General features: G+C 45.8%; 1 protein-coding gene across 2 annotated transcripts in view; it reads right to left on the reverse strand.

The window, feature by feature from the left end:
* tmem243b (transmembrane protein 243, mitochondrial b) overlaps positions 1–24,519 on the reverse strand; it is a 31,304-nt gene that overhangs the window by 6,634 nt on the left and 151 nt on the right. The window contains exons 1-3 of one of the 2 annotated variants that reach the window (XM_052034265.1): positions 23,261–23,410; positions 14,076–14,312; positions 1,224–1,274 (exon numbers count right to left, since the gene is read on the reverse strand). In XM_052034265.1, coding sequence (XP_051890225.1) covers positions 1,224–1,274; positions 14,076–14,153 — 129 coding nt within the window. In that variant the 5' untranslated portion in view covers positions 14,154–14,312; positions 23,261–23,410. Of the gene's footprint in view, positions 1–1,223; positions 1,275–14,075; positions 14,313–23,260; positions 23,411–24,519 lie in introns of those variants that run through there. The other variant, XM_052034266.1, reaches the window with a different exon arrangement.

Here is a 24,519-nt window from a genome sequence, read left to right on the forward strand (position 1 = left end):
ACAGTTGAGTCAAGGTCAAAGCCTTGCACAAAGAGCACATATCTATCTGTCGTGCAGACGGTCACAGAGTTGGATTCCCTACTCTGATATTATAGACTTAATTACAGGTTCCAACTTAAGGGATAACTTGAGCTGATTTAGTTCATTTACTTCTTTTGGCTGCCCTCTCCTCAGTTCATTCAATACACTGCGATCCATGACCTATACTACACCAAGTACCTCTCACGATCAATATCCTCCACTGGCTCCTGCTCCACACAGCTTCAAAATTAAAGTTTATCTTTGCACTTACGTTTCTTGATAACTACACACTCCTCAACTCCCTCTCCCCCCATAACTCTGCTCCTCTCTGAGTTGCCGCCCATTTGGCCCCTAGGAACCTGCTCCTGTGTTAAGATCCTCGCTGATCTGATTGTTGGCCTCAACACCACTTTGCTGTCCTTTATATCCTGCAATCCAAAAATCTCTCGGATTTAATGACCCAGCTCTCTTGGGCAGAGAATTCCAAAGATTCAACAATCCCCAAAGTCTTCATCTCATTGTAAGTGGTCAACCACTTACCCTGAACTGTGGCCCCTAGTTCTAGACTCCCTGATGAAGGGAATATCCTCAACACCTCCTCTGTCAAGTTCCTCCAGAGACTTGTGTTTCAACTATCCCCCATTCTTCTAAACACCAGATAACACAGGCCCAACTCTCATTCCCAGGAATCAACCTGGTGAGTATTTTCTGTACTGCCTCCACACACATATCCTTCCTATCTATAAGAACTAAACTACATCAGGTGCGGTCTCACTGAAGCCCCGTACAACTGGGCAACACTCCTTTCAAAAGGCCTCCCATGCTTAATCTCATCACTCTCTCAGCTCCAGAAACTGCAGAGCCCTCCAGCAAAATTTATTGCATGTTTAACACAAATCAAGGGTTGGTTCCATTATTGATACACAACGTCAGGATAAACTCAGATAAAGATGCACCAATCTATCTGACTGCCTCCTTCCAGAATATCAATGCCGTCTTTTCCCCCATTAAATCATCAGTCTCCCAAGAATCCAATTTCCTCCTCTCAGCCAAACTACTTTACCCACTGAGGATAACATCTGCCCTAACTTTGCCTATTATGTAACTGTAAACATAATACTTATCTATAAATAACACTAAAGAACATTACTAATTATGTTTATTGGTAAACAGTTCCAAAGATTTGAACCCTTGATACTTACTATCAGCAACAGTGAAGTGAGGACACCTAAAACAATGTTGATAATTCGATCCTGAAAGAAGGTGACAGCAATTAAAAGCTCAAGCTTTGGTCAAAGCAGTAAAACACCACAATACACTTTAAATATTCTTTCAAACTGTACTGCATTTATCAGAAACATTTAGGGTTTTTTTTAAATACAATCAAAATACTCTTTTCTTAATCTTTAAAAACATTCAGTAGCATACAGAATCAGTAAATAGTTGTTCCAATGTGAGTGTAGACTGAAGTGTATCACACTCCCACTGCTCCTTCTGCTTGAGGTCAACGCTCAGTAACAAAGGACCATGGCTGGAATCCCTCATCGCCTCCCTCATCCATCAGAATCCAACATCTGCAGCCTCGTGTCTCCACGTCCCCTTCCAGCCTCCCCTCCACCTGCCCATCCTCCCCCTCCTCACTGGTTCCACCCATCACCTGCCAGCCCCCGCTTCACCCCTCCCTCTGCACTCTCTGATGCAGGGTCTCAACCCAAAACGTCGACCATTCCTCTGCCTCCACAGATGCTGCCTGACCCACTAAATTCCTCCAGCAGATAGCTTTTTGCTCCATACTTGCTTGTCTCCCCATAGCTGGGATCTTGCCCAGATGCATAGCAGACTATCAATCCTCACCAGTCAGCTATCCACAGTGCCTACCAATGAATCTCCAGCCATTATAAAGTTCAACACTTCCATGCAACTGTGGTTTAGATGCTTTGCCTCAATCTCATGAGACTGGACAACCATAGAACATCTTCTACAAGTAATCAGCAACAAAAACTAACTTTAGCTTAGAGGAAAAGATTTGCTGACAGTCACAAGGCATCAAAATCACTGCACAGTATTTGCCTTACACCACCTGCTGAAGATCCCAAGTTAGGGTCACTGTTTAAAACCATGGGGGTGTCCATTTGAGGATGAAGCAAAGTTATTTTTCCCCTCAGAGGGTTGAGAGTGATTGGACCCTCAGAGGACAGTGCAAGCAGAGCCTTTGAATATTTACAGCAGAAGATAGATTCTTTATAAGGGGATGAAATTAATTCTCTTGAAGCATTTTGTACAATTGGAATATATGCATGATAACGGGTCATTAAAAGAGCACTGAGTTACAGAGAGCCATTCTGGAAAATCAAGTATTAGAAAATAACAATGAAGGTGCAGTTTGACATTTAAGATAAATACCGCAGCCAGCTTTCAACATTTAACTGTGATGACAGGTTATTCTGAGGATGGTAGTTTTAACTTGCCTCTTATCACTTTATGTTTTAATGTCATTTTACTTGCGTAGAACATGGGACTTCACAGTTCAAGGAAATTGGTAAATTGGTTTATTATTGTCACATGTACTGAGGTACAGTGAAAAACTTTTTCATGCCATCCATGCAGATTATTTCACCACAGTACATTGAGGTAGTACAAGGGAAAACAATAAGAGAATGCAGAATAAAGTGTTACAGCTACAGAGAAAGTGCAGTGCAGGCAGACAAGGTGCAAGGTCATAACAAGGTCGATTGTGAGGTCAAGACTCCATCTTATCGTAGCAGGGGACCATTCAATAGTCTGATAACAGTGGGATAGAAGCTGTCCTTGAGCCTGGTGGTACGTGCTTTCAGGCTTTTATATCTTCTGTGCGATGGGAGGGGGGTGAAGAGAGAAAGTATCACAGGATCATTGGTGTGTTCCTTCAGTTAACATCCATATTCAAAATGAATAAGTGGCAGGAAAGCAACTTTCCTCCAGCGACCTCCAGCAAAGCTGCCCACACAGAGCAACCTCTGACCCTTGGGTGATCCCTCTCTCCATGATGCTCAGGCTTCAGTTCAAAAGGATTCCTGACGCCCAGCAGCTGTGATGTCATCAAGCTCCGAGCAGCCAATCACAGTATGAACGTCAAAGATAGTAGAACAGAAATAATTCTTAAATTTTACATGGTCCCAGGTAAATACGGGAACATACTCCCAGTTGTATAACCACGTTTATCACGAGCAATTTAAAAATGTCTTCACAAAAGTATTAGCACATTGATGAAACTCATAACATGAACTGAGGCAGCACAGCAAACGATGTGCTCTTCCAGCCATCTGCGAATGGCTTCCACAGCCACTCGTTGAAACACAGTGTCCATTACCTTCTCAGACAGCACCCCTCAGCCTGATGAATCGCAGGGCAGGGACTGACACACCGAAACATTCTGTCCTTGTAGAAACCTCTTTCTGGGAGAGAGTCAGTCATCCAGCACAGAAACAGCCCCTTCGGCCCAACTGGTCCGTGCCAACCAAGTTGCCCATCTAAGCTTAGTCCCACTTGCCTGCATTTGGCACATAGCCCTCCAAACCCTTCCTATCCATGTACCAGAGCTGAGAGTGCTTGTTTCAGGAACCTGGTGTTGGGCATGCTGACAATGTGGCCCAGCCAGCAGAGCTGGTCAAATGTGATCAGGCCATCAACACTAGGGATGTCAACCTGGGAGAGTTCATTGACATTGGTTTACTTATCCCACTGATAGATTTGGAAGATATTGTGAAGGGTGGCTAGGTGGTTTTGCTCTCATGTTTTGAGAAGGCCAGTATAGGTTGCCCATGACTCTGAAGGATACTGGAGAGCAGGGATCACCACAGCTCAGCAGACAATGAGTTTAGGTACCAAATACGAGGTCATGGTCTTCAAGCCCTTTTCCTCCATGATCTGAAGGCTGCACTGACACATTGGAGGTACTGGTGAATTTCGTCATCCATGTCCACATTCACCAAGAGATGGCTCCTGAGATATGGAAAGAGATCCAAGCTTTCTAGGATCTCCACACAGGTCTTGGTTATTAGAGGGGCAAATTAGTGGAAAACCTTTGGTCGATGTTTGAGTTAAGACCCAACATTTTACACACCAGTGAAGTCATCAACAATGGCCTGAATCTCACTGTCAGTGTGCACAAATGTAATAACTCAACCACCAAATCTGGTATGGAGTGGAGATGAGGTTGAACAGTTTCCTGATGTAGAAAGACTCCATTGCAGCCAGAAGCTTGTTGGAGGAGAGGCGAAGTGTTGCAGCACAGAAAACCGAGAAGGTTGGTGCGACGACAGCATCCACACCAGGGTTGGGTCTGTGGTGGACCTGTCGTTTGGGATCACTGCCTGCTTGACTCATGTTGCCTCATGAAGAACTCACAGACCTCAGGTAATTATGCCAAGATTCCTATAGAGGACCACCTATAGAGGACAACATCCAGGCCATCCCTAAAGGGCAATGAGTTAATTAGAAATCCATGGACAGCAAGAATACAAGGAATAGGAGCACATGGTCATTCAGCCCTTCAAGCCTGTCCTGCCGTTCATCATGATTCACCTTCTACCTCAGTGCCTCACTCCATTATTCCAGCAGTAGGGATCGGCCATTAAATGCTGGCTCAGTCTGCAAGGCCCACATCCCTTCAATGAATATACAAAAAAAAAATCCCCTCATCTCCTGGTTCCCTCAAAATCCTGAAATCTATCAATCTGCGTTTTCAATGAACACCATGACCAAGGCTCCACAAGCCCTCCGGGAGCAGAGAATTTCAAAGATCCACCATCTTGATTCTCCTCGATTCCTCAGCAAGGAGAAACATCCTCCCAGCACCAGCCTGTCCTTTCATTTTGTACATTTCTACCTCCAGTTATTCTCCTAAATTCTAGAGAGTACAATCCCAGCCCAATAAGTCTTTCTGAAAACAGTCTCGTACTCTCTCCACTATACTCCCTCTACGGCAAGTACGTCCTTTTTTTAAGCAAAATTGTACATGGTACTCCAATCGTTGTCTTACTAAGGCCTTACTGCTGCATTCAAATCCTCTTGTATAGAAGGCTAACGCACTATTTGCCCTTTAATCACCTGATGCCACCTACATGTTAGCCTGTAATGACTTGTGTGCAAGTACACCAAGCTCCGTTTCAACACTCTCACTATTTACCATGTACTGGTCCTCCACAGCTTACAAACACCCAACTTACGTACAGCCCATACATACAAACGAGCATGTGGGAGACCGGCGGGATGGATTTGCCAGCTGCTGTGGGACTGCAGGTATTTTCTGCCATGTGGGAACTCGGTACAAGGCAACACTTCCGACTTGCGAGCTGTCCAGGTTACGAACAGTTCCCAGGAACAGAAGCCTGCCGGAACCTGGGGAGCACCCATCTTGCCAGTACCCCATCCTGTCAACCTGGCAATGAAGAGTTTATTCACACTCATTGGTTTTGTCCAAAAAACAATTCTCAATCTATGTTAGCATACCGTCCTGGTCCAACCACACAGACACCACGTCCAAGAAAGCTTACCAGCACCTCCAGTTCCTCAGGAGGCTAAAGAAATTTGGCATGTCCCCTTTGACTCTCATCAATTCTTAAATCGATGCACCATAGAAAGCATCCTACCTGGATACATCACGGCTTGGTACGGCAACTGCTCTGCCTGAGGCTGCAAGAAACTGCAGAGAGTTGTGGACACAGCTCAGCACATCATGGAAACCAGCCTCCCCTCCATGGGCTCTGTCTACACTTCTCGCTGCCTCGGTAAAGCAGCCAACATAATCAAAGACCCCACCCACCCCAGACATTCTCTCTTCTCCCCCCTCCCATCGGGCAGAAGATACAAAAGCCTGAAAGCACCTACCACCAGGCTCAAGGACAGCTTCTATCCCGCTGTTATAAGACCATTGAATGGTTCCCTAGTACTGGACTCACAATCAACCTCGCTATGGCCTTGCACCTTATTGTCTGCCTGCACTGCACTCTCTCTGTAACTGGAACACTTTATTCTATTATTGCTTTTCCCTTGTACGACCTCAATGCACTGATGTGATGAAATGATCTGTATGGATGGCATGCAAAACAAAGTTTTTCACTGTACTTCGGTACATGTGACAATAATAAACCAATTTTATTGCAGCCAATTCCTGGTGCCCTAACCATAACGATCAACCTCCAGTGAGGGACCATTTCAAAAAGCCTTCTGAAAATCCAAATACACCGCATCCATTGGTTTCCCCTTATCCATTCTCAAAGAACTCCAATAGGTTTGTCAAATAGGGTTTTCCTTTCAGAAATCTGCTTTTTCTGCTCTTTTCAAGATGTTATTAAATCCTTCATTAGAGGTTCCACCATTTTCACTGACATTAGGCTAACAGGTCAGTAGTTTCCATTTTCTCTCTCCCTCCTTTCTTAAATACTCGGGTCCCATCTACCGTCCCCAGTCCACAGGAACAATTCCAGAATCTGTAGAACTTTGGCAGATGATATCCAGGGCGTTTGGGAAACAGAATGGGGGAGAAGGAAGAATACCCTATTTCAAGGAATGTAATTTGAGCACCAAACTATTGTGTTAATTGTAGCGACTCACCATCCAAGCAAGCGAACCGGCTCGGCTCGTCGTCGGAGCAGCGAGCCCCAAGATGGCGTTGGGCCTTCGTCTTCCCTGAGCGACAGGGAGAACCCGCACACGGGAGAGGTTTGATGACGTAGCGTCTACATCATTTCCGTTTTCGGTGGGTGGGACAGTCTCTCTTAAAAGGCCCACGCAAGGCGGGAAAATAAACCAGTTCTTGTTCTGAAACCCATCGACTAGTGTCTTGTTTTCACATCGCAGTAGCAGCCGCTATATTGGTGAACCCGACAGTCCAAACGGATTTTGGACCCGCACAATGGACAACGCAGCAGCCAACGCAGTGGCACTCAAGCTGCCCACCTTTTGGATGCTTCGTCCCAGCATCTGGTTCGACCAGGCCGAAGCACAATTCCACCTTCGGCAGATCACCTCCGACTCCACAAAGTACTACCATGTGGTCAGCTCTCTGGACCAGGAGACAGCCGCCCAGGTCGGAGACTTCATCTAGTCTCCTCCGGAGGAGGAGAAGTACCCAGCTTTCAAAGAACTTCTGATTCAGACCTACGGCCTCTCCCGTCGCGAGCGCGCCGCCCACCTGCTTCATCTCGACGGCCTGGGGGACAGATCCCCATCCGCCCTAATGAATGAGATGCTGGCATTGGCCGAGGGACACAAGCCCTGCCTAATGTTCGAACAGGCCTTCCTCGAACAACTACCCGATGACATTCACCTGCTGTTGGCCAACACTGATTTCAGCAACCCTCGTGAGGTAGCTGCCCAGGCAGATGTCCTGTGGAAGGCCAAATGCGAGAGCGGTTCATCTGTCAGCCAAATCGCCAGGCTGTGAGCCCAACACCTGCCTAAACCAGTCCCAGCAACCGAGCGACCACACCCCAGAAACACAAATGACGACACTGGCGACCAGCTGTGTTTCTACCATCAGAGGTGGGGCGTGGAGGCCCGTCGATGCCGCCCACCCTGCAAGGTTTAAGGGAAACGCCAGGGCCAGCCATCGCTGACGGCTACGGCGGCTGGCCGTCAACACAGCCTCCTATTTGTTTGGGATAAGCAGTCCAGGCGGCGTTTCCTCGTCGATACTGGAGCAGAGGTCAGTATTTTGCCCCCGACCGGCCGCGACACTCGTAACAGGCAACAAGGTCCTGTACTCAATGCCGCAAACGGCACAATGATACAGACTTTTGGTACCCATACAGTTCAATTACAATTCAGCGGCAGCCGTTTTACCTGAACCTTTACCCTTGCCACCGTCACCCGACCACTCCTAGGAGCCGATTTCCTTCGGGCCCACAACCTGTTAGTCGACCTGCAAGGGAAGCGGCTAGTCCACTCCAGAACTTTCCACTACCCCCTGGGAGAAGCCAGCCTACCAGCCCCGCGCCTGGACTCCATTTCCCTGTCTAGCAACGAGTTCACCAAGCTGCTAGCCAAGTTCCCATCGGTTTTGGCACCTCAGTTTACAAATTCTATGCCCAAACACGGGGTGCGACACCACATCATTACCACAGGGCCACCCCTTCACGCCCGAGCACGATGACTACCTCCAGACAAGCTCTGCCTGACAAAGGAAGAGTTCCGTCGCATGGAGGAGCTGGGGATCGTTCGCAGGTCAGACAGCCCCTGGGCCTCCCCCCTGCACACGGTCGCCAAAGCCACCGGCGGGTGGAGGCCCTGCGGCGACTACCGCAGGCTGAATGATGCCACCACCCCGGGCCGCTACCCCATCCCTCACATCCAGGACTTCGCAGCGAACTTACACGGGGCCCGCATCTTCTCCAAGGTGGACGTCGTTCGAGGATACCACCAAATCCCGGTCCACCCGGATGACGTCCCCAAAACTGCGATTATCACCCCATTCGGCCTCTTTGAGTTCCTTCGAATGCCGTTCGACCTTAAGAACGCCGCGCAGACTTTCCAGTGGCTGATGGACGCGGTAGGCCGAGACCTGGACTTCATGTTCATTTACTTAGATGACATACTAAGCACCAGCCGTGACCGCCACGAACACCTTTCCCACCTCCGCCAACTGTATTCCCGTCTCCATGATTTCGGCCTCACGATCAACCTGGCCAAGTGCCAATTCGGACTTGACTCTATCGATTTCCTCGGCCACAAAATCACCAGCGATGGAGCAACACCCCTACCCGCCAAGGTAGACGCTATCCGCATTTTGCCCAACTCAACACGGTCAAAGGCCTACAGGAATTGCTGGGGATGGTCAACTTTTACCATTGGTTCATCCCCGCAGCAGCCCGTATCATGCGCCCTTTGTTCTCGCTGATGGCTGGTAAGGGCAAGGACATCGCCTGGAACGACGAGGCTGCGGCTGCCTTCGTTAAGGCCAAGGACGCCCTGGCAGACGCCGCGATGCTGGTACACCCTAGGACAGACGTCCCAACCGCCCTCACGGTGGACGCCTCCAACACCGCAGTTGGTGGAGTACTAGAACAACTAATCAAAGGCCGTTGGCAACCCTTGGCATTTTTCAGCAGGCACCTTAGACCACCCGAACTGAAATACAGCGCTTTTGATCGGGAACTTCTAGCGCTGTACCTGGCGGTCCGGCATTTCCAGTACTTTTTAGAAGGCAGGCCTTTCACTGCTTTCACTGACCATAAGCCTTTGTCATTCGTCTTCTCCAAAGTCTCTGATCCTTGGTCAGCTCGTCAGCAGAGACATTTGTCCTACATTTCTGAATTCACAACGGATATCCAACATGTCTCCGGAAAGGACAATGTCGTTGCTGACGCACTTTCCAGACCGACCATCCACAGCCTGTCCCTGGGTGTCGACTATACGGCCCTGGCTGACGCACAGCAAGCCGACGACGAGCTGCCCAGCTACAGAACCACAGTCTCGGGCCTGCAGCTCCAAGATTTCTTAGTCGGTCCCAGGTCAGCAGACCCTCCTTTGCGACATCGCAACAGTTCAGCCCTGCCCTATAGTTCCTGCAGCCTGGTGGAAACGCGTTTTCGACTTGATACATGGGTTGGCACACCTGTCCATCAGATCAACTGTCCGACTGGCCGCCAGCAAGTTCGTCTGGCACTGCCTACACAAACAGGTCAGTGAGTGGGCCAGGACTTGTCCGCACTGCCAGACATCAAAAATCCAATGACACACCAAGGTCCCGCCACAGCAGTTCGAGCCTACCTGTAGAAGGTTCGACCACATCCACGTCGACCTTGTTGGTCCTCTGCCAGTTTCAAGAGGAGCCCGGTACCTCCTTACCATTGTGGACCGGTTCACGAGGTGGCCAGAGGCAACCCCTCTATCTGACATCACGACTGATTCCTGCGCCGAGGCGCTGCTCACAACTTGGATCTCGTGTTTTGGTGTTCCGGCCCACATCACTTCAGACAGGCGAACCCAGTTTACCTCCAGCCTCCAGTCTGTATTAGCAAACATGCTGGGGACGCAGCTGCACACCACCACGGCCTACCACCCTCAATCAAACGGGTTAGTGGAACGTTTCCACCGCCATCTAAAATCAGCCTTGATGGCCCGCCTGAAGGGTCCTAACTGGGTCAATGAACTGCCTTGGGTCCTGCTCGGCATACACACTGCCCCCAAGGAAGACCTCCATGCTTCGTCAGCTGAACTCGTGTACGGGGTGCCCCTGGTCGTCCCAGGGGATTTCATACCCGCCCTGCGGGGCCAAGAGGAACAACCCACGCCAGTCCTGCAAAGACTGCGCGAGAGGCTCGGCAACTTGGCACCGATTCCCATTTCGCGGCATGGTCAAGTCCGATCTTGTGAGCCCAAGGACCTACGAGACTGTAAGTTCGTTTTCATTCACAGGGGCACACCTCGGGCACCATTGCAATGACTATACGAGGGGCCATTCCAAGTCATCAGGAATAATGGGTCCACCTTTATTTTGGACAGTGGGGGCAAGGAAGAGGTCTTCACAACGGACTGCCTCAAACCAGCCCATTTAGATCTACAACAACCGGTCGAGGTTCCAGCAATGCAACACAAAGGCCGACCTCCTAAGCAATGGCTAACACAGCCCGCGGACCTTGGGGACCGTATCGCCGGTTCTGGGGTGGGGGTGGTTGTGTAGCGACTCACCGTCCGAGCAAGCAAGCGAACTGGCTCGGCAGTCGGGTCGCGCGTCGTCGGCGCGGCGAGGCCCAGGATGGCGTTGGGCCTTCGTCTTCCCCGAGCGACAGGGAGAACCCGCGTGCAGGAAAGGTTTGATGACATAGCGAATACGTCATTTGTTTTTGGTGGGCGGGAACAGTCTCTCTTAAAAGGCTCGCGCAAGGTGGGAAAATAAACCAGTTCTTGTTCTGAAACCCATCGATTAGGGTCTTGTTTTCACATCACAGTAGCAGCCGCTACATAATTTACCTTCCCAGTAAAACATTAATCATATTCTCAAATCAACATTATCCCCAAAGCGAAACCCTAGACAGAACTATGTAATTATTCTGTGCATTCCAGCAACCTGAAGTTATTGATTTACTAGGAATTCCTTCACAGAAATGATAACAGAATCAGTGTTTCAAAAAGCAAAACAAAAATCACTGTACTGCACCTCAAGTGTTCCTGTCAGATATTTAGGACAATAGCTGTTATAAGAGCTGCTAATCTTTGCAGAACTAGCATTAATAATATTATATTTCAGATTAGCTAGCACTCCTTGCTACCAAGTGCTAAGAAAATTATTCATAATTTTAGTCACAAGCTTAAATAAAAAAACAAAGCTATTAACCATTGTGTACTGCTAAGAGATATTCAAGTTCAGGATAAATGGAAAATTAAAACATTTATACAAAATTATCCAATAAAAATTAAATGCAAGAGAGTCAGCAGACCAAACATAAATAATACATCCACCAGAATTGAACCATAGCATAGGATATTTGAAAGCCCTTGGAAGGAGAGACTATCCAAGTAGAACCATAAGCAGTGAGATTTGAGACAAGAGTCCAAAAAGAGAAACTTCAAGCATAAATAAATCTACCTTCATTCCAAAATACACCAAGACCAGAGAATTCAAAAGGAAATAACAGAACAGTACAGCACAATACAGGCCCTTCAGCCCACAATATTCTGCTGACCTTTAAACCACACCTAAGACTATCTAACTCCTTCCTCCCACATATCCTTCTATTATAAATTCCTCCATATGCTTATCTAGTAATCTCTTGAATTTGACCAATGTACCTGCCTCCACCACCACCCCAGGCAGTGCATTCCATGCCCCACTACTCTCTGGGTGAAAAACCTTCCTCTGATACCTCCCTTGAACTTCCCACCCATTACTTTAAAGCCATGCCCTCTTGTATTGAGCATTGGTGCCCTGGAAAAGAGGCGCTGGCTGTCCACTCTATCTATTCCTCTTAATATTTTGTACACCTCTATCATGTCTCCCCTCATCCTCCTTCTCTCCAAAGAGTAAAGCCCTAGCTCCCCTAGTCTCTCCTCATAATGCATACTCTCTAAACCAGGCAGCATCCTGGTAAATCTCCTCTGCACCCTTTCCAATGCTTCCACATCCTTCCTATAATGAGGCAACCAGAACTGAACACAGTACTCTAAGTGTGGTCTAATCAGAGTTTTGTAGAGCTGCATTACCTCGCGGCTCTTAAACTCGATCCCACAACTTATGAATGTTAACATCCCATAAGCTTTCTTAACTTAAAATAGAGGGCTATGGGTAAGCCTAGTAATTTCTAGGGTAGGGACATGTTCCACACAGCTTTGTGGGCCAAAAGGCCTGAATTGTGCTGTAATTGTTCTATGTTCTAACTACCCTATCTACCTGTGAGGCAACATTCAGGGATCTGTGGATATGGACCCCCAGATCCCTCTGCTCCTCCACACTACCCAGATCCTGCCATTAACTTTGTACTCTGCCTTGGGGTTGGTCCTTCCAAAGAAATAAGCAAAAGGAGATTTGGATATCAAGGAAAGAATATTCTTCATGCAAGTTGAATATCTGGAATAATCTCCCTAAGAGAACAGAGGTAAAAATAATGTTATGGGAAGAAAATACCCAGCAGTAACATCAGATGTCATTAAGCTTTTGCATATTATAAAGAGCAAATAATTAAACTACCCGAAATAATATTGTGATTCCTCGGTGAATATTTGTAACAGTTGACAGATTTTCTCTACTGTGTGTGTGGAATGCTTACAAGGATATCCAGTAATGGCAAGCAGATGAAATCTTCCTGTGCACTCCAAACCAAGGGTGAAGAGCGTAGATTTTACACATACAACAACCTCAGCTGCAAAACACTGCTACAATTTCATCTCTCAACATCAGGGCCAGATTTCATTTCACATTTAGGACAAAACCTAATTTTGCACACAACTTAACACTTCAGGCCCCTGATGTTAAATCAGTCATCAGTCTGAAACTGTGACCGTCTCTCTTCACAGATGCTGTCTGACCTGCTGAGTGCTCCCAGCTTTTCTCATTTCAATCTCAGTCCAGCATCTACAGTATTGTCCATGGAGAACATGTAACAAGGTAGTTCAGCTTGGAAAAGGCATTACATTTCATACAAAAACCAGAAAAGAAAAATATTAAGTAGGATATGAAATCACATACTTTTTAGCACAGGAAGTGACTCACTACATTACTGCAAACTCGGTACAAACTCAGTATCAGAGCAATCTAACAGTCACCTCCAGCCTTGTTTTCCTACTCATGTTTGATCTTAAAGTCAAAACTTACCAAGAAAAATGGGATCACCATTATTGCCAAAGTTCATGAACTTTTCAGTGCTCATTCGTCCAGGATTTTGACTTTACTGATGAAATCTTTCCTCCCCACCTCCAGATACTTTGTTTTATTTTGAAAAGATCAAGGTGAACTATGAATTTAAAAAATTGTTTTCCCAATTTAAAATTGTTCTATTATACTTGACAAAGTCTGAAATAAAAGGTTACTTCCAACTATGTACTTTTATTTTATTATACTATTTCCTGTTAAATATAACTGTAAAGTTAAGGTCTTTGCAATTAGTTTCACAATCTAAAAATAAGTTGCTTTGAATATACTAATTCGACTCCCTTAAAATGGCTGCTTATCAGTTCAGTAGATCAATGGTACAAAAGCCTGAAAGCCAGTTAAATCAAGACTTGCTGCTGTGAACCTACTTCTCAGAATAAAAATCCACAAACAAAAATAACAAGTTGTTGTGCAATTTTTCAGGGACTGCAATCAAAGTAAAATATATATTAATTGTCCATAGGGATACTCCAAGTAAGTATCTGTCAACTTTTACCTTCATTAACCCATTATTCATTTAAAACAATTCAACCATTTCAATCCAAACTTAAAACAGGCACTTAACAAGTAAATAAGAAATGCAAGGTTCCTCTGGGCTTCAGTGACTCAGCTAAAACTAAAACTGAAATTGGCCCATGTTCAAAATGCTCTCTGGAATCAAGAGATCAGAGCTCACAACGACTTAGTGTCTTTTATATGCCCTTACCCTCGCTGATGTCTCCCCAAATAAGGGCCTGTTGTCTTGTACACTTGTGCCATATGTCCGTGTGGCATATTCATCCATTGCAACTTTATACGATATACTTTCATACAGACCAAAATCCTGCCAGCTCTCCTTAACAAGTTATCCCGAGCACATTGTGGAAAATATATTCGCTTGGAGACATCTGATGGAAAGCACTTCAGTGGTGCTATTTCCTCTTCGTTTTCATGGTGAATGATTCTGAAATGCAAAAGATGAGCCAGTTAGAATGAATGTTCCCTATTGCTGCCAATTTACTCGTCACAAGAAACAGTTCCCTTTGCATAAATGGACAGTCTCCCAGGCAAATACACTACTAAAGTAATCAAATTAAATTACATTATCTAAACCATTAAGTTCTTTAAATAAATGTATTATCAGAAAACAAAATTCCTCATTAAGAGCAACAGCAGGCAAATAAACTTCAATTATCTAATTTTCTTCGCAACAATACTTGCTCTAAAATTAGCATGTTGACAAAGAATTATATCTGATTTTATTTCAGAAGGTACTGAAAATCAATTATAATAGCACTAATCATTTATCCATGTTCACTGCGTAACAGTAAAACTGACCACACTCATTCAACAGAATCCTGCTTTTCCCAATGGTCCTCTTGTAATAGTTAAAATTTAGATAAACTGTTAAGGAAAAGTGTCTGCCAGATTTAGCACAAATTTGGAACCCCACAGAGTTAAACAGAGGATGAGGAAGAAACGGCCGCAGTGTTAAACAGCAGTCACTCCCTGCTCCTCCTACAATGTTGTCCGCCGGCTTGTGCTATGTACCCTTCTTCTGTAGGTCAGAACTTGTTAACGTGTTATTGTTTTGTCACTAGTTGACACTGGTAAGGATGCAATTTTTGCCTATTCCTGACTGTCCTTCAACTGAGGGACTTTGTTGGGCTGTTTCAGGGAACGGTGACAGTGGGTCTATAGTCACATGCGGGCCAGACTGGGTAAGCACACATTTCCTCCTTGAAGGGCATATGAATCAGATGGGGTTTTAACAGCACAGTAGTTTTGTGGTCACCATCACTAGCTTTTTAATTCTGGGGTTATACAACTGGATTTGCCGGTTTGTTTTGAGCTCGTCTCCAGATCAGTAAAATCAGAGTCATATAGCACAAAACCAGGCCCTTCAGATTAAAAGGACCCACCTATACTAATCCTATTAACTCCAACTTGACCCCTAGCCTTGTACCCCTTGGCAGTTATTAAATGCTGAGTCTCTCTGCCTTCATTACCACCTGACTCTGTGTGAAAAAGTTCTTCTCTGATACCTACTAAATCTTACTCCTTCCCCAAAACTCTTACCCTAAGCCCTCTAATTTTAGACACCTCTGCTGTGGAGAAAGGCATCTTACTACCTACCCATATAATTGTGCATCCTTTACCAGGTACTCACTCAGCCTTCTTATCTCCTTGAAAAACAAACCCAGCCGATTCAGCATTTCCTCATAACTGAAATGCTCCATCGCAGGCCAATCTCCTCTGCAGTCTCCAGTACAATCATGCCCTTTCTATACGACGATGACCAGAACTATATACTTCAGCTGTGTCCTAACCAATGCTTTGTAAAGTTGTACCATAACCTCACTGCTCTTATATTCTTTGCCTTGGCTAATGAAGGCAAGAATCCTGTATGCCTTCTACATAACCTGTGTGGCAACTTTCAGGGATCCTTGAACCTGTACACGCCCTCTAGGACCCAACCGTTTATTAGGTACATCTTACCTGTAGTGTTTACAAAGAGCATCATTCCACACTTATCCCAATTAAATTCCATCTGCTATTGCTATGTTTTGGACATGGCTCTGTATCTACCTTATCAACTGAGCAACATCTTGTAGCCTGTTACTCCCTGCCTGCCTATCAACACCATCAATCTGTGTCATTTGCAAACTTACTAATCACATCTACATTCATACCCAAATCTCTTTGTGTAAATAAAAAATAGGAAGGGTCCCAGCTGAGTTTCGCCAGCAGATTGTTTGTTGCACAAAGCTGTCAAGGCTGCTGGGGATGCTATCCTTTACTGTCCAAATGGCTGGAATAGAAAGGGATCAATGTTACGCTGTATGATTGGACCACACCTAGAGCACTGTAAGTGGCCCTGGACATCAGAACCAGGTTTATCACTACTGACTTACGTGGCGTGAAATTTGTTGTTTTGCGGCAGCAGTACAGTGCAAAGACATAAAATTACTATAAATTACAAAAATAAATAGTGCATAAAAAAGGAATAACGAGGTAGTGTCCATGGACCATTCAGAAATCTGATGGCGGAGGGGAAGAAGCTGTTCCTGAATCATTGAGTGTGGGTCTTCAGGCTCCTGTACCTCCTCCCCGATGATAGTAACAAGAATGTCCCAGTTGGTGAGGGTCCTTAGTGATGGATGCCACCTTGAGGCACCCCCTCCTGAAGATGTGCTCGATGGCAGGGAGGGTTGTGCCTGTGATGGAGCTGGCTGAGTCTACAACCCTCTGCGGCCTCTTGCGATCCTGTGCATTGGAGCCTCCATACCAGGCGGTGATGCAACCAGTCAGAATGCTCTCCACCGTACATCTGTAGAAATTTTCAAGTCCTTGGTGACATACCAAATCTCAAATTCCTAATGAAGTAGAGCTGCTGACGTGCCTTCTTCATGATTGCATCAATGTGTTGGGCCCAGGATAGATCCTCAGAGATATTGACGCCCAGGAACTTGAAGCTGCTCACCCTTTCCACCGCTGACCCCTCAATGAGGACTGGTGTCACACCTTGGGATCCATTTGCTTTGATAGGAGTGAAGTGTTAAATTCACTAAAGGATGATTCTGGACTCCCAGGAATTGAAGTGCAAAGAGCGGTTACACATTTGGTTATCCTGATACAGGGTCTCGACCCGAAGTGTCAACTATCCCTTTGCCTCCACAGATGCCGCCTGACCCACTTGATTCTTCCAGTTGCTGGGTTTTTTTTTACAAAACATAATTTTTAGGGTTGTTATAGTTATTCAGCATGAACAGGGCTTTTGGCTCAATGCATATTTCCTAAATTTTAAGAAGTTTGAAAATTAATTTGAACAAAGTTTTCAAGTAGCCAAATTAAGAGAATCTGGGAGATTACCTCATTATTCCCTTTATTTGACCTATTTTTATAACTTATAGATTTTTGTGTCTTTGTACTGTACTGCCACCACAAAACAACACATTTCACGACACTTACCAGTGATAATAAATCTGATGCTGAATGGAGCCATGCACTTCTGGAGTGAATCTGGGAAATATTTTTACATAGAGGTTGGGAATATCTTGCATAAAACTGTGGTGTTCAATTGTAAAACTGGCTAACAAAGGTCTATCAAAGGACACAGGGAGAGATAGGTACATGGAGTCAGTTGGCAGATTCCTGGATTTCTAGAATTGGGCACAACCACTCGTAGACTGGGATGTGCTTCAGTACAAGAGCAAAATATTGCAGCTGACAGAAATCTGAAATGAGAGCAGGGAATCCTGGAAGTGCCTGGCAGGTCAGGCAGAGTTAACGTTTTGGGTTGTAGACCCTTCACTGGAACTTTCTGATGAAAGGTAGTAGTTCTCAAATCCCAGTATGTTGCTGGACTCTGGAACATGGAACTGAAAAACTTGAGCTTTGTATAAACTGTCTGTTTTTGTGGCTGGGAGGTTGTTCATGTGTCTTCACATACGTCAGATATTTAAATGTTGGCCACGCAGTTTGACATTGAACTGAGTTATTTTTTTTATCTGAAAATCATCAAATGTGGAGGCTGTGTAACGACTGAACGGCTCTGGTGAAGACAAACTATTGCCCATGTTATTTCAATCTTCCAGAGAACTCACTTTAACCTCCTCTCATCTTTAGCATTTAGCAGGATGCATTTCTACTGTGGCTTAAGTATTAAAATTACCTACGTTCATTTGGTTCCTAAAACCCAGTGCTGATTCATTGTTCATGTAGACTGCATGAATAAGACCAAAGTGTTTGCCAAGGTAGGGTGAAGGCAGAATGGGGGATGCAAGTTAAGGCAGTGGTAGGTGATCATCAGGAGTGCAGACTCCCTTTTCGTTCAATCTCATTGTGGAAACCATGGACAAATTATAGATTTAAAGTTGGAATAAACTGGCGAGGGATAACGAAAGTAAAGGGTATCTTAAAACGTGTTCTATGTAAAACTCAACCAACCAGCAACTCAACATTTGGTTTTTGTGTTCTAGTGATTTTTTTTTAGTTGCATTATAGAATTAATTTATCTGCCCAGTCAGAAGCAAAATTAGCTAAAATGTGGGTGCCAAATTATCCCAGTGATTATACAGAACAGTGCAGCACAGGACAGGCCCTTCAGCCCATGATGTCTGTGCTGACTACGATGTCAATTCAAGCTAATCCCATCTGCCTGCACCTGATCTATATCCCTCCATCCCCTGCCTGTTCAGATGCCTGTCCAAATGCCTCTCAATGTTTAGATGAGAAACACTCAGCTTTTCTCTACAGCAGGCGCAATTTGTTTTCCAGATGCACGTTTGCTGTTGTATCATCTTGACCCCAGAAGTAGAGCATGCCGCCACATCCTTATTAAGTACATCGTGGTAGGAAGTAATGTAATAGCCGTGTTGACTGAACAGCCTAATAGCACACGGTTTGAACCACTAACGCACATTTGATTTAAAATGCAAGAATAGCAGTTAATATGCTTTTGACAATTAGTTATTGGGATATGCAACACATGGCTGTCAGCAGTTTCATCAACTTGAGAGCAGTCCCATTTTGTTTGCCCTGTTCCCACTTGGCTGCCATTGTGCCAGTTCAGGTTAGAAGTTGTGTGAAGGAGGGACCAGGTTTTGGTCAACAGGAAGAAATCAAAACCAGCCCTCAGAAGTGTAACTTAACCAGCACAAAGTGGTAGCCCAAAGAATTGCCTTTTTTGTGCTAAGTCCTGTCAGATCAATAATATAACTTCTGCTTTTTTTTATTTAAGGTCCTTTTTGTGTTTTTTTCTTGTTTGTGGTTTTTCTGTGTAAAAACAGGAAATCTAAAGAAAGCAGATGGCATCAAATAAAACCAAGCACACGACTTGTAGGCATTCAGGTGTTTCATAAAATGATCTTGTAATACAAGCTAGAATTTGAGTGGAATCGAGGGGTATGAGGACTCTGAATACTTGCTTTATCAAGGACAGTTTATGTGGAAGGAATTTTCTTGTTACCATTGCTGATATTATTTGTTCAGCCAACGCTAAGCACAACCTTCCCCACCATCGAGGACATCTTCAAGAGGCAGTACCTTAAGGTGGCATCCATCACTAAGAACCCTCACCACCCAAGACATGCCCTCTTGTTACTACCATCGGGGAGGAGGTACAGGAGCCTGAAGACTCACACTCAATGATTCAGAAACAGCTTCGAATCAATGGGCTGAACAGACTCTTCTGGTTTAAAAATAAAATGGGCAGCAGAGCTGCTACCTCACCACCACCAAGCTGGGTTCAGTGTGGACTTTGAGCGTTCTCCCTGCGATCGCGAGGATTTCCTCCAAGTGCTCCAGTTTCCTCCCACATCTAAAGACGTGCAGGTCGGTGGCTCATGGAGTAATCCCATTCCCCAAGTAATTTTCCCTGCAAGTTATTCTCTCCACACTCCCATCAATTCTCCCAGTCACCTACATGCTAGGGGCCATTTTATTGTGGCCAGTTAACCTGTGCGAGGGGAAACTAAGCACCTGGAGGAAACCCATGTGTTCAAGAAGAACATGTAAACTCCACACAGGCAGCACCCGAGGTCAGGATTGAACCCCGGTCAGTGGAGCGGTGAGGCAGCGACTGTATTAGCTGTGGCATTGTGCTGCCCTGTTTTCTTCAGTGTGTAGGGTAGAGGATGGGGTGCCTATCAAGCAGCCTATGGACGGTGGAAATTATTCCAATACACTTCTGACTGGTGCTTTGTAGATGGTGGAAAAGCTTTGGTTTGCCTAGTCAGTCACTTACTGCAGGATTTGTAGAAATCCAGAGAGATTCCTTGAGAATAAGATCATAAGGCCGTTAACATGTTCTTATTTTCCCGGAGCCCCTGGATTTTTATCACACTGCTGCAGATAACTCTGCAAACCAATTTACCATTGGGTAAAAATGTTCCATCTGGTTAAATAGCAGGAACAGTTCTGAGTGCCACACCGCCAGCTGTTTGATCTTCAGCACTTTGGTCTTCAAAGCCATGACACTTGTAGTGTTTTTAAGATCTCTAGGTCCACATGAAACAGGATATGCCCCCACAGGAGGAACTATGTATTGTTGTAACTGCTATGTAGCACGCATTTAAATTTCTTGGAAGTTTACTTTGGAGAATTTTGTGCAAGTTCTGCTTTCACAAGTGAAAAGGTAGCAGAGGCTTACTCCAGCAGCTGTACTGTTTTTATCCTGCCTTGACGTAGCAGCATGTGTCTATTCTGGTGATAATCAAAGTCGAGTTTATTGTCATCTGCACAAGTCCATGTGTGCACTTGCAGCAGCATCACAGGCACATGGAATCATTTAAGCAGCATTCACAAGAAAAACAAATTATACCCAATTTTTACAACAAAGAACACAACTAGGACAAAAAAAGTCCATTTTAGTCAAATAATCCAATGTTAGAAATCTGAACTAAAAACAGAAAATGCTGGAAATACTGAGAAGGTCAGGCCACATCTATGGGAAGAGAAACTTAGTTAACATCAACTCTCAATTTTCTTCTGTTTCCTCTGAAGCACTTTTCTCTTTCCACAGACAAGGCCTGACCCACTAAGTATTTCCAGCGTTTTGTGTTTTCATTCTCTATTTTGGTGATGTTGTACCTGCAGTATCTAAGCTCTTGCTTTCAGTGGAGAGATCAGGGAAAGTGCCACTCCAGGAATAAAAAAGCTGAAGGGTGACTCCAGCTGATCTATCGGGCATCTTTTAAGCTGTAGCTTCTCTTAGCTGTGCCCAGAAGAGGAACATTATTGGTTCTTTAAAGGTTGGGGTTGTGATTCTGTGGGTGCCCATCATTGGAATTTTGAATCCAAAACAACTTTAGTTGCAGTACATCCTGGGTTTGCAAAATGGTGTTGGAGGGGGGTGGGTACAATTAGAAGGATCGAATTGGACTGATGCCGGGTTCTGTTCCTACCACTCCCTGCACCCCCACCCCACCACACACATACACTGTTCAACCCACAGAGTTCCTCCAGCAGATAGTTTGTTGCTCCAGATTCCAACATCTGCAGTCTCTGGTGTCTCCATGACAATTTTACATTCAATATATACATAGACCTCCACCATTTTAAGTGTTCCAATATTTAAAAACAGAAGATACCATAGCATGCTTTCAAATCCAAAGTGAATGGCTTTACAGGAGTTGGGGCTAACACTACCAACTAGGAGACACACGAGACTGCAGATGCTGGAATCTGGAGCAACACACAAAGCTGGAGGAACTCAGTGGGTCAGGCAGCATCTGTGGAGGGAGATGGACAGTTGACGTTTTGGGTCACCTTTTTAATTTAAAAAGAGCCCATATATTTAGCAATGAAATCAACTCCTGCTCAGGCACCCTCACTGTCAAGATATTCTTAAGTTATTTTTACATCCTCTTAGTAAAATGATGCAAGTTCTACCTACTGTAGAATACCTAATGCAACACACACATCGGTTTAGTGCCATCTTCAATCTGCACAAGTCTTAAATTCCTGAGTGCAATGTTTATCCCTTCCTCCCTATTCACCGATTTTTCTGCATTCTATCACACCAGTCGAACCCAGTTCATCTTGAGCAAAAACTTCAAGTAACCAAAGTACACTGGAGTTTCAAAACACAAACTCAACCTACCAGTTAAAATGCTTTTAAGGAGCATCAATAAAAATGCATAAAATTGCAGAGCCTTTACATTTCCATGAAAATAGCCTGCTTTTACCAACAAAGTTTAACTCAGAGCAAACTATAGTCACACAGAAGTTTAGTGTACACAAAGACCCTTGACCTGAAACATTAATTATTTTATTCCACAGACAGTAGTGTAGCAGTTAGCTTAACACTCTACAGCGCCAGCGACCCAGGTTCAATTCCGGCTGCTGTCTGTAAGGAGTTTGTACGTTCTCCCCGTGTCTGCATGGGTTTCCTCAGGGTGCTCTGGCTTCCTCCCACATTCCAAAGATGTGGGCGTGCTATGTTGGCACCGGAAGCGTGGCAACACTTGCGGGCTGCCCCCAGAACACACTACGCCAAAGATGTATTTCACTGTGTTTTGATGTACACATGACTAATAAAGAAATCTTATCTGTTGAGCATTTTCAGCACTCGCCCCCCCCCCCCCAAAACCCTTCATTGGGCGAGCAAGCGTCCATTTGGGCCGCACCAGCAGGTACTGAATTCAGCCATGCAACTACTATAAAACTGAACTGTCTCCTTTTCAATTTCAAGCAACACTTAATTATTAGAGCTAAAGGTCTGAAGACCCACACTCAACGATTCAGGAGCAGCTTCTTCCCCATCAGATTTCTTACAGTCCGTGCACACTACGGACTGTAAGTGCCAGAAGTGTGGCGACACTTGCGGCCTGCCCCCAGAACACTACACAAAAAGATGTATTTCGCTTTGTGTTTTGATGTACATATGACTAAGATATCTTATATCTTAATCTTAACACTACCTCATTATTCCTTTTTGTTTTGCACCATTTTGTAATCTATGGTTTTTTTCATGTCTTTGCACTGTACTGCTGCCACAAAACAACAAATTTCACATCACACAAGACAGTGAATGAATGAGATTCTGATTCAAGATTGACAGATCTCAGGAATCGTTTCACAAAAAGGTTGCCTATAATCCACATAATAATATGAAATCCATTAAAGCGCTCACCCAGACTAAGAATTACCTTTTGCAAAGTATCTACATCAAAATCAGTTCCAAACATCAGTGCAAGGCTTTTGTGACATTCTTCAGGGTGACACGAATAAAGAACTCAGTCTACATGTAACACCATTGTTTAAATCAACAAGACCAATCACAGCATGCAAGAAAAAGGACAAATCCAGAGGAAACAAAAGAAAGCAAATCCCAGTAAACATAACGAGATTGCTGGTGACATTTGTAAATTATCAACTGCACATTCAAATGTGGATAACGTGACGTACTTTGACCTGTGGTGTGGGATGGTGGCTGACAACTCCACCGTGAAACTTGGAAAAACTGCTGGTGGATTTGCCAGATCGGCTTCAGTGCAGCCTCTGACTAAGCAGCAGCAGACTGGAACAGTAGAACAAGGCTGACACACTTAAACCAGAGGCACCTGAGAAATGGATTCAGGGGGAAAAGGTGGCTTTTTAAATGCAGCAAAGGCAAAAGAAATACCAGCTCACTGGCCAAAGATAAAGCAACTTAACTGCAAGCATTCTGAAAAGTGAATTTAAAAATGTTTTGATTGCAAATCTTTGCAATAAATGTTATTTTTTCCTTAAGCAGACAAATTTAAACGCCACAACAGACTCCCTTTCTACATGACAAACTGAATTGCCACAACATAGAAACAACAGGCAGCAGTGGACGGGGCTCACAGAAGGTGCAGCACACCCAGCTAACCAGACGGGAAACAGGCAGCGCAGCACATGGGGGCAAAGTGGAAACCATCAGTAGGAGGGTGGGGGAGAGCGCCAGGGTTGGGGGGGGGGGGGGGAGAGAAGAGAGAAGGAGGAGAAAGCCTGGGTCTGGGCAGAGGGGTGGGAAAGAGCCTGGGTCTAGGAAAAGGGAGGAGAGATCCTGGGTGAAGGGGGAGGGGGTGGGGAAAGAGAGACCGTCTTGGGGGAGTGGGGGGAAAGAGCCTGTGTCTTTGGGGGGGGAGGGGGTGGAGAAAGAGGAGGAGAAGAGAGTCTGAGCCTTGGGAGGGGGTGCAAAACAGCCTAGGTCTGGGGGGTGGGTTAGGGAGAGAGAGAGTCTGAGAGTATGAAGGGGGGAGGGGGGGAAGGGGAAGGGGGGGAGGGGGGGAAGGGGGGGGAGGGGGGGAGGGGGGGAGGGGGGAGGAGGGAGGGGGGAGGAGGGGGGGAGGAGGGGAGGAGGGGAGGAGGGGAGGAGGAGGGAGGGGGGGAGGAGGGGAGGAGGGGGGGAGGGGGGAGGGGGGGAGGAGGGGGGGGGGAGGAGGAGGGGGGGAGGAGGGAGGGGGGGAGGGGGGAGGAGGGGAGGGGGGAGGAGGAATAGGGAGACGAGAGAGAACACGAGAGAGAACCTGTACGGAGGGGGTGGGGGGGCAAGAAGACCCTGGGTCGGGGGGGGGGGGAAGAGTGGGTCGGGGGGGTGGGTGAGGGAGGGAGAGAGCCCGGGTCTGTATGGGGGGGGGGTCTCTGCGGCCCAGCGGGTCTGGGGAGGAGGGGGTCCCGGGTATCGGGCGGGGCAGCGCTGG

Source organism: Pristis pectinata, chromosome 19, assembly GCF_009764475.1.
Source record: "Pristis pectinata isolate sPriPec2 chromosome 19, sPriPec2.1.pri, whole genome shotgun sequence".
NCBI classification, from domain to species: Eukaryota; Metazoa; Chordata; class Chondrichthyes; order Rhinopristiformes; family Pristidae; genus Pristis; species Pristis pectinata.